This window comes from Belonocnema kinseyi, chromosome 8 (assembly GCF_010883055.1).
Source record: "Belonocnema kinseyi isolate 2016_QV_RU_SX_M_011 chromosome 8, B_treatae_v1, whole genome shotgun sequence".
NCBI classification, from domain to species: Eukaryota; Metazoa; Arthropoda; class Insecta; order Hymenoptera; family Cynipidae; genus Belonocnema; species Belonocnema kinseyi.
The window spans coordinates 32,536,208-32,553,852 of NC_046664.1; the positions used below are offsets into that span (position 1 = coordinate 32,536,208).

General features: G+C 29.7%; 1 protein-coding gene across 1 annotated transcript in view; it reads right to left on the minus strand.

The window, feature by feature from the left end:
• The window catches only part of LOC117177629 (phosphatidylinositol 4-kinase beta), a 52,398-nt gene extending 37,094 nt beyond the window's left edge, over positions 1–15,304 (minus strand). The window contains exons 1-3 of the mRNA XM_033368417.1: positions 14,964–15,304; positions 6,904–7,151; positions 2,057–2,916 (exon numbers count right to left, since the gene is read on the minus strand). Coding sequence (XP_033224308.1) covers positions 2,057–2,916; positions 6,904–7,088 — 1,045 coding nt within the window. The 5' untranslated portion in view covers positions 7,089–7,151; positions 14,964–15,304. The remainder of the gene's footprint in view (positions 1–2,056; positions 2,917–6,903; positions 7,152–14,963) is intronic.
• Positions 15,305–17,645: the final 2,341 nt, after the last annotated feature.

Consider the following 17,645-nt stretch of genomic DNA (forward strand, 5'->3'; position numbering starts at 1 on the left):
TTTCCACCAAACATAGTACGAGTAGTTCCACTGTCAACTAAGCAGTTGAATTTAAAACCAAAAACAGTCAAATTCAAAAAAATAAAAAACACGAATTTTTAACGGAACAGTTGAATGTTCATCAAAAAAAGATTAACTTTCAAGAGATCAATAAAAGATGAATTTTTAAACCAAAAAGAAGAATTATCAACAAAAAGTTGAATTTTTTATCAAGAAAAATTGTTTACTTTGCAAAGAAAAAAATGCACCCGAATCAAACCGAAACTGCGAATTCCCACAAATAAGTTAAATTTCAACTAAATAATTAATTTTTTTACCATAATAGTTTAATTTTTAACTCACATATACGAATTATCATCAAAACGGATGAATTTTTAACTAACAAGAATGACTTTTTAACAAAATTCAGTTAATTTTTCAACTGAACAGATGAATTTTAACCAAGAGCATTAAATTTATATCAAAGAAGAAAATTTTTTTAACTAAAACATTACGAATTAAACAAAAAAAAAATGAATAATTAAATTTTCAGTTGAAAGGATTAATTTTCAATTAAAAAAAAACAACTATTTAAAAAAAAAATAGTTAAATTTGCAACCAAAGAAATTAGTTTTTGACCAAAGATTAATTTCCCACCAAGAACATTAGTTTTCTAACAAAAAAGACAAATTTTCGACTGAAAATATAAAAAAAAATGGAATAGTTCTAAGTTAATACAATTATTTTTCACCTGAAAAAAAAGAAATTTCATAGAAAATAGTTCAGTTTTCAATAAAAAAAAAGGTTTTAAGCTAAAATTTGTAAAGTAATGATGTTATTTTGTCGACCAGGGTAATTAATTAATTAATTCTGATGTTTAATTTGGCTGAATACTGGTCAAAATAATTTTCTGAAGAAAAGAGAAAATTATTTTGACCAGTAATCAGCAAAATTTAACATCAGAATTTACTAAAATTTTTAATTTTCAAACAAAAAGGAGTAATTCTCAGCTTAAAGTGTAATAGTTGATAAAAAGATCATATTTCTACGATAAGAAATTAATTTTTAAACAAATAAGACGAGTTTTCAACAAAAGAGCTGAATTACTAGAATTTTAAATCAAGAATTCAATTCATTCAATTAATTTCATTTACCACAATAGTTGAACTTGCAACTCAAAAAGACGTGTTTTTAAGAAAATAGACAAAAAGTATAATTTTTTCAACCAAATTGTTGAATTTTCAACAAAAGAATCAAATTTGTAACCGCAAGATGAATGATCAAAGAAACAAATTTTAAACTATACGTTTGTAAGACTTAATTGTCATCAAAAAATGTTGTTTTCTAAATCTAAGTTGATTAAAGTATCATCCTTATTTAATTATCACAATTGATATGTATGCTCGGCAGGGTGGCCAATGAAAGCCTTTGTTTTTAATTTTCTAAAATCTTCAATTTCTTTCTTTCGGTAATAAAATGATTCCCTATTTTTTTTTATTTTTGTAAAAAATATTTAGAGGTCGCTAGAAAGTGTTTTATGCTGAATATTCGAAAAATGTTTTTTTAATTCAATGACACGCATGATTAAACAAATTTTTCCCAAAAGCAGAAATTGTTGGCAGCAACATAAGTAATATTTCTTGAGTTTCATAATTTTATAAAAAATTGTAGGGATGAATTTGACCCTTTAATCTCAACTTTATCAGAGAATCGCAACTTAAAGGGTGCCAATGGCCACCTTAACATTGGAAATCTCGGAATATATATTTTTAAATTTAAAACAAATAGAAAATTATTTTCTTATCAAAAGAAAGAAAATTCAAATTTTAGAAAATCAAGAATAAAGGATTTCATGAGGCACCCTGAAAAAGTGCTCGGTCCCTGAGTAAGAAGGAAATTCCATGGGTGAGGGGGGTTGAAAATGTCAGAAAAAGGTCTTACCCAATTTCTAGATGCCCCCTAAACTTCAACTTCAGCCTATCAAAAATGCCCTGACTCTCTAAGAATTCACGGATCTGTAGCATCCCTGAATTTAACTACCACAACAACAAGAAAATAGACGTAAGAGTAATCTTACCTAAATAGCTCTGAACACCAGGTTCTTTCGAGTTGAAAAGGTAAGAAATCGCCATGGACATGTCGAAAACTTGGCTTTCGAATAACCTAAGTAGACAGCCCTCGGTAGGTTTTGGCTGGGCAGTCTCTTGCCTTTGAAGTTTGGGCTGTTCCTGCACCAATTCTTCCTCAGGTTGCCCCGTGCCGCAGCACAAGGTCATGGCAGCTCCTGCCAACTCATTTTGCACCACAACTGCGCGTTGCACTTGAAAGTCATTGCTCTCGGCTTGACTGTCCCGCAGTTCTTTGGCAATGTATTCACAAGTTTGCAGCAGTTTTTTTGGAGAACACTTGCCATTTGCAAGCAACTCTTTGGCCACACGATCACGATCACTATCATCACGATCACTATCATCGTGGGCACAGTCACCGTTCCGAAGACCCTTCATCATCAGATCATCAGTGAGTCCAATTTCAACTGGAGACCCAGACATGACACTACCGTCGCCGTCGACGACGTCGATCGCGTCCAGGTCGCCGCCCTGGGAAAGCGACGAGTCCAGACTCTCGCGACTGTGAAGATGATCAACACTCGACTCCCGGGTGGTGGCGTTTGCCGTGTCGCTGGAACCGCTGTCTGAACCGCACAGGATCCCGGAGTCATCGGAACCCAGACTTGCGAGGTCCTCTCGCTCTCTGCAGCCAGACTTGTTCGACGAAGCAGCTTTCGTCGCTGGGGTTGGACTCGTTTCGCATTCAGGACTTGGAGTGACGTCCACTTCCGGTATTCGTTGCAGGGCGGAATCCAAACTCCGATTCCTGTGGTGCAGAGTGAGGGTGACGTTCGCCTGAGGAACGGGTGGCAAGAGAATACCCATGGATCTAGAACAACAAATAGAAGCGAGATTTAGATTTTATTGACAAAGCAACAAAACAAAAAAACGCTTTTTTTTGTTAATTTGTTTTCAATACGGGTTTTATTTATTGTAGGCCTATATTATACAGTTCGAATAAAATATGTTTCAAGTAATTACAGTAATTTTTTAATGTACAAATATTATGAAACAAGCGAGCTGTAGTTGATTTTGTGACATAAATGTGGTGTACATATGGTCGCGATATTTTAATTAAGTACATTATTTTTTTAAATTGACAAATGAGACATTTTATTATCGAAAAGAAACAACATTTCAAACATCCACCATTTTCTTGAAAAATTAAAGTTTGATAAAAATCGCACAATAAGTATACGGAAATATCGTATTTTAACTAACCTCTTTGTATTTTTTGTATCAGATAAGCCAGTCATGAGTAACATGGTTCACCGCGTGACTACGTTTTTTTAAATATCTCTGCAAAATAAACTATAACTCGTTTGTTTTTAAAATATTTCTGCATAAAAAAATTACTGTAACTACTTGAAACATATGTTATTCGAATTGTATAATAGCCTACAATAAATTAAACCCATCATTAAACCAAATAGTAACCTCATAGTTGTGCAATCAGCAAGTAACTATTCTCCTAAAAAAATATAAAAACGTACTTTTTTCAAAAATCGATGACAAACAGGTGAGAAAAATAAGCTTTATGAGTTAAATAAGAGCATGTCTCGGACTCATTTCAGAGATAAAAAAATAGTGTACTAAGGTTATGTGTAGTACGAATTAAAAAATTAGAGGTGTGCAATCGTTTATTCGAATTTTTAATACAAATTTAGACACGCTTGGTACATTGGATTTTTCGAAATAGAGAATAACTCAATTGTACAACTGTACATCAAACCGGATTGCTTTCCTTGGGTTATTACATTTTTTAAAACCAAAATAACTTCTTTCTTTAGGTTCAAAAAAGGATCCGAAAGTCAAGTCGAATCCTCAATATTCGACTTGTTTGAATATTCTCATAAATCGAATTTCAAAGATTCGACTTCACTTTTAGATTCATCTTTTTAGCAAGACAAGGGAGTTACTATGATTTAAAAATTTTCAATAGCTCAAATTTTTTTTATTTAAAAAAATCCAATTTTCCAAGCGTGTCTAAATTTGTATTAAAAATTTGAATGAACAATTGCACACCACTATTGAAAATGTATAGTTCGAAATCAAAAAGTGGGCAATGGAAAATTAATTTAATTTGTCCAGGAAAATTTGCAGTTTTATAAACGAATATTTTTAAAGTATTAAAAATGAAATTCAACTCCTTGGTAGAATTATTTTTTTAAAAAGCAGAGTTGAAAGCTTTTTTTGTAGAGGATTTATAATTTTAATTAAAAATTATGATTTTTAAAAATTAAAAATTAATTTTTTTAAACTGAAAATCGATTCCTGTTGTTACAAATGCAACTGATTGGTTGAAAATTAACTTTTTGTTAAGCTTTCATATTATCGGGTTCAAAAATAGAACTTTTTTTATTTTCAAATTGAAAATCTACCTACGCCGTTTTTTTGTTAAAATTGATCTTTTTTAATTTAAAAATGCAACTAATTGTTTAAAAAGGTTGAGGAACGAAAAAAATATAAACTAAAAATGAATCAAATAAAAGTTGGACTACCATCAAATCTATTGTTCAAACTATTTAGTTGAAAATTTATGTAATTTGTTGAAAATTCGTCTTTTTGTTAAATAAACTTAATCTTCTTGGTTGAAAATTCAATTATCTGGTTACAATTTTATCTATGTAATTTGTTAAGAATTCATTTTTTTGGTCAAATATTCAACAGCTCTGAAGGAAGCTCACATTTTTTATTAAAAATGCAACTGTTTGGTTGAAAATTAATCTGGCTGGGTTGAAAATTCAACTATTTTGTTAGAAATTCGTCCTGTTTGGTTCAATTCAACTCTTATTAATTTAAAATTAAAATCTTTTCTTGGTTATTTACAGTCCTTATCCAATTTTCATTCCCATTTTAAAGTTTCTTCAAGAATTTCGCGCTTGTCTTAGAAAAAAACCTAACAATTCTAACAGATGAAAAACAGAAAAATCAAATTTCTGTACTTAGATTAAATAATATTCAGCGATCGACAACTCTTTTTGATAGTTTGCGGTTTCTGCTTTATAAAGTTTTAATATTCACGACTTTATCAGCATTTTTTAAAAATTAAAGAGATTAAAATCGATACGGTCTGATAAAGTCTAGTGAATTAATATTGTAAATAAAATGTCACTTTGATAATTGAAAAAGGTACAAAAAAGTGACAATTTCCAAAATAGAAGACGGCTGGCTCGTATAGTAAGCAGAATAATTAAAAAAACAATTTGAAACATTAAAAATTTTAAATCAAATGCTTCATTTTTAAACTTTTCAATTCAAACGATCAATATTGTAAAATTGTGAATAGTAAGCCTTCTAAGTTCAAATGAACAATTTGCGACTCAAAGCGTTTAAAATTAAATTAGCTTGAACTTCAAATGCTTCCCTCGTGGTAATGTATATTTTACAATAAAATACAATAAATTATAACAACGTAAAAGTGGTAATTTTAGTAAAAAAGAGCCATACAATAATGAATCTATTATGATATAAGTTTTGCTACAATTTGGATACTTACAAAATTCTACAATTACAAATTTTTTTTAACTACAATTTTTACGTTTCCGCCAGAGTTCAAAATAGTTTAGAATTACACAATGACACATTGGAAGCACGGAAGAAAAAATTAATTTATAATATAAGCCTTCAACTTTAGAAATTTAAAGTTTAGGAAAATCACAATTTCATACTTTAGGCAATTTTGAAAGATAAATTAATTTTACACCACAAATTGTAACGTTTATTTCGTATCCTTTTCGGGCAATTTTTAAATCTTTCAATTTGAAATGATATTGTAACATCTTCAATAATTAAATTCATAATTATTCACTTTCAAAACAATAACTATCAACCAAACATTGGATTAGAGCCTTCAAAATTAGAAAATCACTCGTTGTAAATGCATTTAAAACTGTATAATTTAAACTTGGAATCGTAGGAATGTTCATGAATTTCGAAACATTTAAAATGAATGGAACAAAAAATAAATTAAATGTTTTCCCGATCCAATCTCCATTCCGAATAAGTAACTTTTTAGTAACCACAGATGAGAAAAATGTCTAAGGAGGTAAGACGTTCCGAATCCTAATTAGATGTGAATTATTACCGTTTAATTATAATATTCAGAAAACTTCTACACGAACATAGCTGATGTAATTATGTAAGAAGCTCTGAAATCAAAGTTTTTAATTGACGCAAATTCGATTGTTATTTTTCAATTGAGCAAAGTAAGTAAAAAATGACAACTATAACCAAAAAACGGATGAATCGCTATCTGATGACGGTTTACTGATATTTTTATCGGGAATAACATACCAAGTGTGAACTAAATTTATTTATCAATGAGTTGCACAAGTTTCCATTTGTAGATAATGTTTACTAAGCAATATGAGAATCGATAATAATTTTCAATAAAAGTGAATCATGTAGATTCTAGATTAAATTAATCTTGATCGCTACCAGATATTTTCCTGTTTAATGTCTTATTCTCTCGGAACTGATGATTGTTTTGTTTAGGCTGGGTTAAATCCTAAATACTTTCAAGTACAAATTCATTTAAGATATTATTAAATTTAGAAGCTCCTAAAAATCATCAATTTACAACAACTGAAAACTTCAAATTTCGATAATACTTTCAAAACTAAAAAGTTTAAATTGAATTACTAAACGACTAAAAAGCGTTTTAAAATTGTTGAGCATATTCAAATTTCAGATTGTTTAATTTTAAATTATACTATACTGAGGGCTTCCAATTTAATATCGTACAATTTGAATAAGAAAATTTGATTGTGATGGCCACCTTGAAAATGAAAAATAATAAAAATAGATCAACTACCTAAAATCCAAGCTATGGTTTCGTTGATGAGTTGTTAGTCTGTTCCGGATGTTGGCCGGAGGATTTGGCCTGCCATGTACGAGGGGAACATTGCAGCTGGCTAATTTGTTCCTTTTGATATGTGTGAGGCTTTCTTGGCGATTTTGTCCAGCATCGGACACTGGGACAGCTATTACTTCGCTCATATTAAAGTCAACTGAGCACTAGCTCGGCTAACAGTCATCTGCTACTCATGATGAACATGTTACCTAAAAAACAAAGAATTACAATTGTATCATTTGTATTTCAACCTCGATTTCTACAAATTAAGGCAATAATAATTTCTTAAATAAACGAAAAAAGTGTAAATTATTGAAAGAAAAAATGGAATGTTCCAAATTGTATATCAATGTATCTATTGATCTCATTTAAAATTCAACGCATTAAAATCTTTAAAAAATTAAGAAATTTTGACTCTTTAAAATTCGGGAACTTATAAAAAAATTGTGAAGTTTCTGAACTTAGAAGGCTTACATTTTACATATTTATTATTTTCGCTTAATTATTCTATTTAATTGAACCAAAAGAGATGATTTTGAAATGAAAATCTTTTGAAACTCTGGCAACTATCAGATTTACATTAATAAACTTCACAGGAATTAATAGTTGGATTTTCAACTCAATATATAATTTTTCAATCAAAAATGGAATCGTTAAATTTTTAGTTAAGGAAGTGAATTTTCAACAAAATAGTTGAATTTTTAACCAAAAACATTGACTTTATACTAAAGACACATTTTCAACAAAATACATCAATGATTTGAATTTTCACCCAAGAAAGATGAATTTTTAATGAAACATGTAATATTGATACTTTAATCAAAAAAATATTAATTGTAAATATGAAACATTTGATTCTAAAAAGTAGAATTGTGACAAAGGAGTAGATTTCTCAACCAATAAAAATTAATTTGTAACCAAGAAAATTAATTTTCTAGTGAAAAAGATCAATTTTCAAGAACATATGTAAGTTTTCAACAAAATAGTTGAATTTTCAACCAAATCGTCGAACTTTAAACAAAACAAATAAATTTTCAACAAAACAGTTGAATTTTTAACTAAAGATATTGAACGAATAAAGATGAATTCTCAATAAAACATGTAATAGCTGGTATTTCAAACAAAAACACGTTTATTTTAAATAAAAACTTTTTAATTTGACTTAAAAAGTAGAATTGTGACGAGAGAGTAGATTTCTCAACCAAACAAGATTGATTTTTAACAAAACAATCGCATTTTTAAACAAAAAGGATTAAATTTCAACCAAGAAAAAATAATTATCTACTGAAATAGATGAATTTTCAACTAAACATATAAATTTTCAAGTATAACAGATCAATTTTCCACCACACACGGAACACTTATATCTTCAGTTAAAAAAAACTAATTTATAAAATAAAATGAATATTTGTTTTCTCAATTTTTAATTTTAAAAAATCAGTTAAATTCAAACAAAAACACGAATTTTTAACCAAATGGTACAATTCCCAAAACAATTTAATTTTCAACAATATATTTGCATTTTTAACCAAGAAGATTAATTTTATACCAAAGATGCATTTTCTACAAAATACATACATTTTTAACCGAGATTAATTTTCTACAAAAGAAAGAATTTTTAACAAAAGATGAATTTTCAACAAAACTTTCAATTTTCAGATAAAAATTTAATTTGTTGAGAATTATTTAAACTTTTAACTAAGAGTTGAGTATTAAACGAATTCTTCTAATTTGAAATAAAAAACGTTTGAATTCAACTAAAAAAGTAAAATTTTGATAAAAAAGTAGCTTTATGAACCGAAGCAGATTCATTTTCAACCAAGCAGTTGCACTTTTAAACAAATAAGATGAAATTTCATCAAAGAAAATTAATTTTCTCCTAGTTTAGTTTTTAACTTAAAAGACGAGTTTTCAACCAAAAATAGTTGGATTTTCTTATTGGGATCTGATAATTCAGTTTGAAAAAAGGAGGATAGGGGAAAGAGCGTGAAGTACGTAATAATGAAAATTCACCATTTGAAAAGAAAAATATTTAAGAGAAATAAAAATATCTCAGAAAAAAATGTGGAAACATGTATCTTAAAATGTAATCATATTCAAAATAAGTTAAGCTGGTTTTGATTAACTTCGTAGTTTTCTAAAGAGGTCATGACCTTTCCAATACAATAATTCAACGTATGAAATCATCACTTCTTTGTAGTGAACATAAAAATCTGACAGAGCAATATAGCAATATAGCAATATAGTATTCATATTCATGAATCTATAACTTCAATTACCTCAGAACAATAGAAAATTGTTAATGTTGACAAAGTAATAAAAAATTACTTAGAGATATCGCCGTTAGCTAGAACAAATCCTGGAGACTTGAAACTTTTTATTATTGTATCTCAAATATAAAATACATATTTGACCACGTCAAAGGTAATATTGACTAAGACGATTTAAAAGTATAGACAATGCTTATCAAAATTATTATTTAAATGAAAAAAATATGAATATTTTTTACGGTTAAATTATATGTAGTAAGTTTTATATATGGACATTTATGTATAGCATGATAAAAAAATGTCTTCGTTTAATTCTAAATCTTGAATAGTCTGGAGTTTATTTTTAAAATTTGAAGCTTTAAATTAAGAGGAGGAATGTTGGAAGAAATGTTTATTTGTAAGATTTTAACAAGGGGTGAAGGAACGGATGTATTACAGCAAATTTCGAAACGGTTTTCATTTCCAGAATTATTTTTAAACCTCTGTAGTTGTATGTGACAATCGAAGTTATATAAAAAAAAAGTATACATAGCGAATACAATTTTTTCAAGCCTCCTTTAAAAAGATTTTAAAGGAATTCCATTGTTAGATTTACAATTTAGAAAAATTCATATTAACATTTCAAAACATTCATATTATAAATTTTGCATTAATTTTTTTCAAATTAACAAAATATAAATTTTAATAAAATAAATATATTATTCTACTTCATTAAGATTTTATCTAATCTCGCTTATGTTATATAAAAAACAGAACCTGAAAAGAATTTCAGAACGAACAGTCGAGAAACGTCATAAAAGTTATTCAAGAATTGTACAATGATTAAGCTCAAATTGACCTTTATTCGCCAATTAGTAAGAATGTTATTTGTGAAACGTTGTAAATCAGGTTGCTCAAATGCACTTCCCTTTCGCTTTCAAAAGTAGTATGTCAGCAAAATCTTTTATAGTTATGATTTAGATAAATTTAATTAAAATCACTACAAAAAGTTACAATGTTTTACCAAGCTAAAGTTATCTTTGACGGAAACTGAACGATTTAATACTTTTAAAATAGAAGATAACAACAATCAAAGTTTTTGTTGTAACCATTTAACGACCAATGTCGCAGCTGAGCAACATACAGTATTTTCGATTTTCCTAATTTTCAGGTAACGAGTTTAAAAATTGTAATTCTCTTAAGTTTTAACAACCTTCACTATGATGCACTTCAAGCTTAAAAATCGTACTTTACGCACGCTTTTAAAATAAAAAATATTTTTACGCGGTAAGATTTTCAAATTTGATTCAATCAAAAATGATGATCTTTAAAATTCTAGCCGCCTTACAATATTTTGATCAATGTAGCTCTTCAAGGCGTTTAATTTCTATACTTAGAAATTAAAATGTCTCTTAACAATTTCACAATTACTGAATAAATCCAATTTTTTAATACTATTTGATATCAAACCTCTTCAAATTTGGAGGTTTTAAAATTATAATTGCTATTAACTGCAATTTCACAACTATTATTACAAAAAATTAAACACACAACATCAAACTACTAAATCCAAAAAATGCAAAATACAGTCATACTATTCTCAGATTTTATTACGACTGTAATTTTCCAAATATACAAAACAAACATCAACAAACAAATAATCATAACAGAATTTGTTTCGCCAAGGATAAAATGAAACAAATCATGCTTGGTTAAAAGAAAACAGGAACTGCACTTTGAAAACTATTTTCCTCATGTCGGTCGTGTGAAGCAGAACACGTATTCGTTTTCTCATTTCTTAGGATTTCTAGAAAACTAGAATGTTTATATAATAGAACACGTGCCTCTCTTTTCAAACTTAATTAGGGTAGGGTGGGGCGAGATGAGCATAGCTGGCCTTTTCACATCAGTATTTAAAATCTGCTAATTCATTGCTTGAAAGTAAAGCGTTATATATATTCTACAAACATGTTTTTATTAAAATTTTGTCAAGATAAAAGTAACTAAAAAAGTATATGCAGAATTAGAAACGAAAATAAAGAACAAGTGCGCTTGGCTCATATCGCCCCATGCCTGGGGCGGGATGAGCCAGGCTTTGAGGCGAGATGGATCACTTAATTAAATGACTTATTATATATTTGTAATTAAGAGTCTTGTTAAGTTTGAGTATTTTAAAATGAAAACATATCTTACACATAGCTTTCCAAAATTGAACGTAAAGTTTAAAGTGTTTAACTTCAAAATGATGCAATTATTAATCCTAACCTCCACTGTAACTAACACTACAAAAAGTAAATAGATACACGAATTATATTCACATATCTTTCAATAATTATATTACAGAAATAAATATAGCAATTTTTCTACTTGAACATGTACATTGTTTTATCAAAAGATCAATTTTACAATGCCTAAACTCTTGAATACTAGACTGGTCTACTACAATTACTGCATGACACTGAACATTATATATATTGGGGTATTAAAACGTTTTTTAACGTCTTCCGGATTTTTAAATCACAACAATGGTTTTCTTATTTTTATAGAATTTTACAAGTTTTAAAACAAATTTATTTAAGAAAAATACAGCAGAAAAACAGTCATCTCTCTTCTGGTTGACAGTAACTCATATTATTTTATCATACCTATAACAGTGCTGCTGTCATACTTTTTCTGAGAATTTTTGTCGACAAGATTAGTTTTTATGCGTTTACACCATTATTAACACCCTGCATAATTTGATAATATGAAACATTGCATCCTAACCTACTGACTGGAAGAGGCGGCTCATTCCGCCCCAGAACAGTGGCACATTCCGCCCCATATGACACATTTTAGTCAAATCAAAATTTCATCTTTTTGGTTTTACAATTATATATAGATCTGTTGAAAATTTTAGGTTTAATAAATAAGCTATCTAAATGACCACTGCCAAAACATCTAATATGTGATTTTGCGTGATTCATGAACCTTCTAAACAAATGCAAAATAGCAGAATACAGGTCTTTCCTGATATTAATACAAAAAAACATTTAAAAAATAAATGATAACCTACGAGAAAATTAAGTGACTCATCTTACCCCCTATGCTCATCTCGCCCCACCCTACCCTACGTGCTATTCTTTGTTCCCCAAATAAACCCAACGAGAAATTTTTCCATTTAAAAATCTGCGAGCACGAATAGATAAGAACCTCTGCTGGTGACGTTTCGCTAAAGTAAATACTGCTGGAAAATTCGCATCACGATTTCGAAATCTTCCACCTTATCGCGCCATTTAACTCTGAAAGATACCAACAAAGTTCTACTTAATTCCAAAAATGTATAAGAATATTACACTAAATTAATTATGAAATTATAATTTTTAAGAGAAATTAAATTTAAATAAGACAAATGTCAACAATGTATTTCATGCACAGTTTATTATTTATTTAATCAGGATGGCCACTCTTATTGCCGGAAAAAATGGTTCCCGACCAATAAAGTTTAAAAAAATCAAACTGTTAAACCTGAAGATTCTTTCATTCGTATAATGGAAATATAATAAAAGGATAAGACATCACTTTTAATCGCCACTTTTAATAATTTGAGTACTATATTAAATTCGAAATAAAACGCTTTAAAATTCATTAAATTTCAATTCAATATATTGCATTTTAAACAAAATAGATAAAGTTTTAACATACGAACAAAAACGAAAACAAATTTTCAAGAAGAAATTGAATTTCTAACCTGAAAAGAATTGTTTTTTAATAAAATTAATGTAGGTACCATAATAAATTCAATATGAAATTCTTAAAATACTTAAAATTGCAAGTGAAAATAGAAAGACTAATGTTCGACAGAACAGAACAATTTTCCACCAAACATTTACATTTTCTTACAAATTGTTAAATTTTAAAGGTAAAACAATAAATTGTCTACAAAACAATTGAACTTAAAATATGAATTTTCAACAAAAAGATATTTTAAAAAAATTAATGTAGGTACCATATTGAATTAAATATTACAAACTTTAAATTCCTAAGAATTAAAGTCAAAATATTTGCATTTTCAACAAAATAGTAGAATTTTCCACCCAAAAGAACGCATTTTTAACTAGTAAAGATGAATTTAAAAAAAACATGTTTTTTTAAACAAAATAACTGATATTTTAGCCAAGTAATTGAATCTTCAAACCAAAACAATGATTTTTTAAAAATAATTGTGTTTTCATTAAAAAAATATATTTTTAACAAAACCAGAGAGTTTGTCTCTGAGGCAAACAGTTGCATACAAACAAATTCTCTCTGACCAAACAGTTAAATTTCCAATCCAAAAGAACTAATTTTCTACGCAAAAAGACGGATATTCAGCACTACAAATACGAATTTTCAAAAAGCAAAGACTAAAATTCAATTAGTTGAGTTATCAAAAAAAAAAAAAAAAAATACGAATTTTCTACAAAACAGTTGAATTTTGAATCAAATAGATTCATTTTCAGAGTCTTTGCGGCCGTCCTAATATTAACCGATTTGGCTCAAACTTGAAGGGAAAATTTTTTCGGGAACCTCACAAAATGGAGGGATGAAAAGTCAATCTATCGGAAAAATTTTTCAATGGGACGTATTGTTATGGTTTGCGCAAAAATCCCGGATTTACTGGTCCAGTAACCAACCTGTTTAATACTGAGATTGCACTTTAAAATAAAAACATAAAAAAATAAATTCGCGATTGAAATGTATTTAATTAAAAATGAGCAATTTCTATAAAAGGTAGATTCCGTGTATTGATATTTAAGGATGTAAGTGAGCGGGTTCAAAATCGGTGAGACAGGTGTACTTGCAGATTGTACAATGTGAAAGTCGAGAGGGGATTCTGAATGGAATCTAGGCTATGGCATTCCTCTCATGTGATTTTTTTCTCTCGATCTCGGATACAGTATAACACCGATTAACGTTGATCCTATTAAGTGGAAATACAAGGCCTCAAAAAAGTATAAATAAAACACTATTTAAGTCACAAATTTAAATCCTAACCAATATTATTTCAAGAAATATATACCGTTTTAATTAACGACTTCGAAAATAGAGTTTTCTACACTGGAGGCTTTTAAATTATCCTTTCAAAATTTGACTATTTAAATAATTTGGTACTAGGATAATTTCTAGCATACATAAATAAATATTTGAGTCGTGATTACAAATGATTACAAGTGAATGCAACTGGATGGAAAACTTAAATCAGATGTAAGATAAAGGAACTCAAAATTCAATTTTCGAATTTTAAACTTTTACGACTTACAAAAATCGTTTACAATCAAATATAACTCATTGAAAATGATTCTACTTTCATACGAATAACCAAAAACACAAATTAACATCCGGGCACAATTTTCGAAAAACTCTTAGCCTCAGTGTATTCACAAATCACAAAACTAAAAAAAAAAAACACTTCGGCGACAATTTGGCCGTTTCTGGCAGCGACTTAAGAACATGGAATCGACATCCCCAGTTACAATTTTTATTCCTAGTTCTGTTGAAACATGTTGAAAGTTTATTCCGGAAATTGAAAAAGGGGAAAAATTAGTGAAAAAGCCTCGTGGTTGGTTGTACGAGAGATACGAGAGTAGTAGCTATTTCTTCGCGATGGGTGTGCCAGACTGTTGACAATCTGATTCCACCCCATAAGGCCCCCTTACAATTCGCATTCATAAAATCAATCTCGTAGCCGAGTAGTCCGGCCGACAGTGGAGGCGTTGTCAAAATCGTAAAAATTTAGAAAATAGAGCTCACCTCGCACTCTGAGCAGTTCGAGTCAATCAGGATATTAGCATACTTCAGACTTGGCCTCGCTTTTGTCACAAAGCGAAATTCCACGACACTATATAAACACGCGAGATCCTTTCCAATGGCTGACACGGCTGGTTCGCTGGGCTGTCACAGCTTCACGATTCGCGTGTTTTTACGAGCACTCTCGGCAATTTTGCCCACTAATTCACTAAACACTGTCACACTCTCGCACTACAGATTTCGGGAATTGTCTTTGGAATGATTTTCCATTAGATTCGCGATTAAAAAGTCCAAATTTTGAGCAGGAGCTTTGAATACCAACACGAAAGTCGGAACTCCAATCTTGACTAAACGCCACACGGAGCAGCACTGGATGGCGAGGCGAGCAACATGGCTGCCAACTGAAAGGAGCGCTACGTTTCAAAGCAGGAGTGTACGAATGAAAGGTTTTTTAGAACCCCCGGGTCTTGCACTGCAGGGTGGTCCAAAAATGCATTCGAATGTTTTTCTTCAAATTTTCATGCTTATCGTTCCCAAATGTTTTCAAATACACCAAAAATGCATTTTTATGCGGAAAACAGTTACGCTAAACCACAAATTTCAAAAACTCTTTTAAAACTCAATATCAAAATCAACTAAACTTCAAATTTCCATGCCTCTCGCCCCCAAATTTGTTCGAATATAACTAACTAACAATAATGTCTAGTTAGAATAAGAAAAAAAATGGTTTCTGATGTCATAAACAAACTAATGAACAAAAGTAATTTTTTCGTTATTCGCAATGATTAGCTATTTTAAATTCATAGCTTTTATATGAAATATGACAGATATTGATTTATGCGTACAATTAGTTAAGATTAGCTACTTTTTACTAATTATTTTAACAATTTGTATGAACAAATACACATTTTTTACCTTTTTTCATGAATAGGCTTCATTTTTTATAAAATCAACTCTAGTTGCTTTGACAAACATTACTTGCTATAATATTTTCTATAATGACAAAGCTGTTAAATATATGAAAACATTTTATAATCAAATGCACATTTAACCATTTTTTTAGGAACCGGTATAATTTTGTTTGCAGAACCAATTCGAAATATCTTACTAAACATTCCTGGCTGTCGTATTTTTCATAATAAAAAAAGTTTATTATATAAGCAATTCTTATAAACAAATGCAATTTTCACTATTTTTCATGAATATGTCTCTTATTTGTTTGCGGAATCTACTCGAAATATCTTCTCAGACTCCTTGCTGTCATATTTTCCATAATAACAAAAACTGTTAATTACATCAATAAATTTGATAAACAAATGCAAATTTTTACCAATCTTTCATGAACAGGCTTAATTTTTTGAGGAATCAACTCAAAATGTCTTGCCAAAGACTCCTTGCTCTCATATCTTTTCAATACTTACGAAAAAATGTCGAAAATGTGCACTTGTTTATAAAAATAGTTCATATAATTAACAGTTTTTGTCATTCTGAAAAGTATGACAGCAAGAAGATTTTGGAATGATATTTGGTGTTGATTAATTCCGCAAAAAAACTAAGCCTCTTTATAAAAGAAACAAAACAAAAAAAATTTGCATTTATTTATAAAAATTGTTTATTAAAAAACATTACTTTTTAAATAACGTTAATGTGGGATAAACATTAACATAATTTGATAACAAATTTACGGGAATTATTGGAAAACAAATTGGCGCGAAGCAACCTGATGTATCAAACGCGCTGAGAGCACGGCCTTTAAGCTATTTCTCACGCTTGAATGAGCAGCGTCTCCCGCTCTTACCGCATCATGAAATCACTGTGGCATCAATTCTCGGAACGCACTAAATCCGGACTCATTCAATTTAATTTGCAGTATACTTTTAATAAAGACGGATATAGACGCGAGTTATCACTGATTGTGATTAATTAAATTGATACTGTGATTCTAAGGTTTAAAATAAAGGCAGATCATAAAAGGCTTTACCTCAGTGCTACGGGACTTAAATGGACCAGCCTAACAAGACAATAATAAGATCTATCCTACGCATTAGTGTGCTATTTAAGTAAATAACACGTTCGTTCCGCAACACTGCTCCGACCCAGGTTCCTGATCAATCTCTCTAGAAATCACCCCAAGCGAAGAACCTCACGAAGTCGTTATGTAAGGTTCCCCACTTGGGTCCATTAGTGGCCAAGGTCTTTTGTTTCAGGCTTCATTCACTCTACTGACACTCTTTTTATTAACTATTTGCCGCTATACTTTCCTGTCCTGGCATACTTTTCTAGCTTCTTTTATGTCCATGCATATTTTTATGCAGTCTCTCGTGTTTCTGTGACTTCTTATGTCTCTTCTAACTAGGATCTCATTCACACTTCTAACCATTCTTTGCGCGGTCTACCTCTGGGCACGCTGCCATTTACTTTACCTTGATACACTTGTTTCGTTAGTCGTTCATTTGGCATTCTCTCAACATGTCCGAACCATATTAACCGATTTCTTTCCCATGTGTCCACTAGCGTCTCTTCTGCACCACATTCTTTTAGAGTTGTCTCGTTACTTACTTTGTCCATCAGGGGTTTTCCACATATTATGCGCATGAATCTTATGTCAATTGCGTTAATTTTACTCTTATCTTTTTCTTGATAAATCCATGTCTCGCTAACGTATAGTACTGTCGGTACAAATGT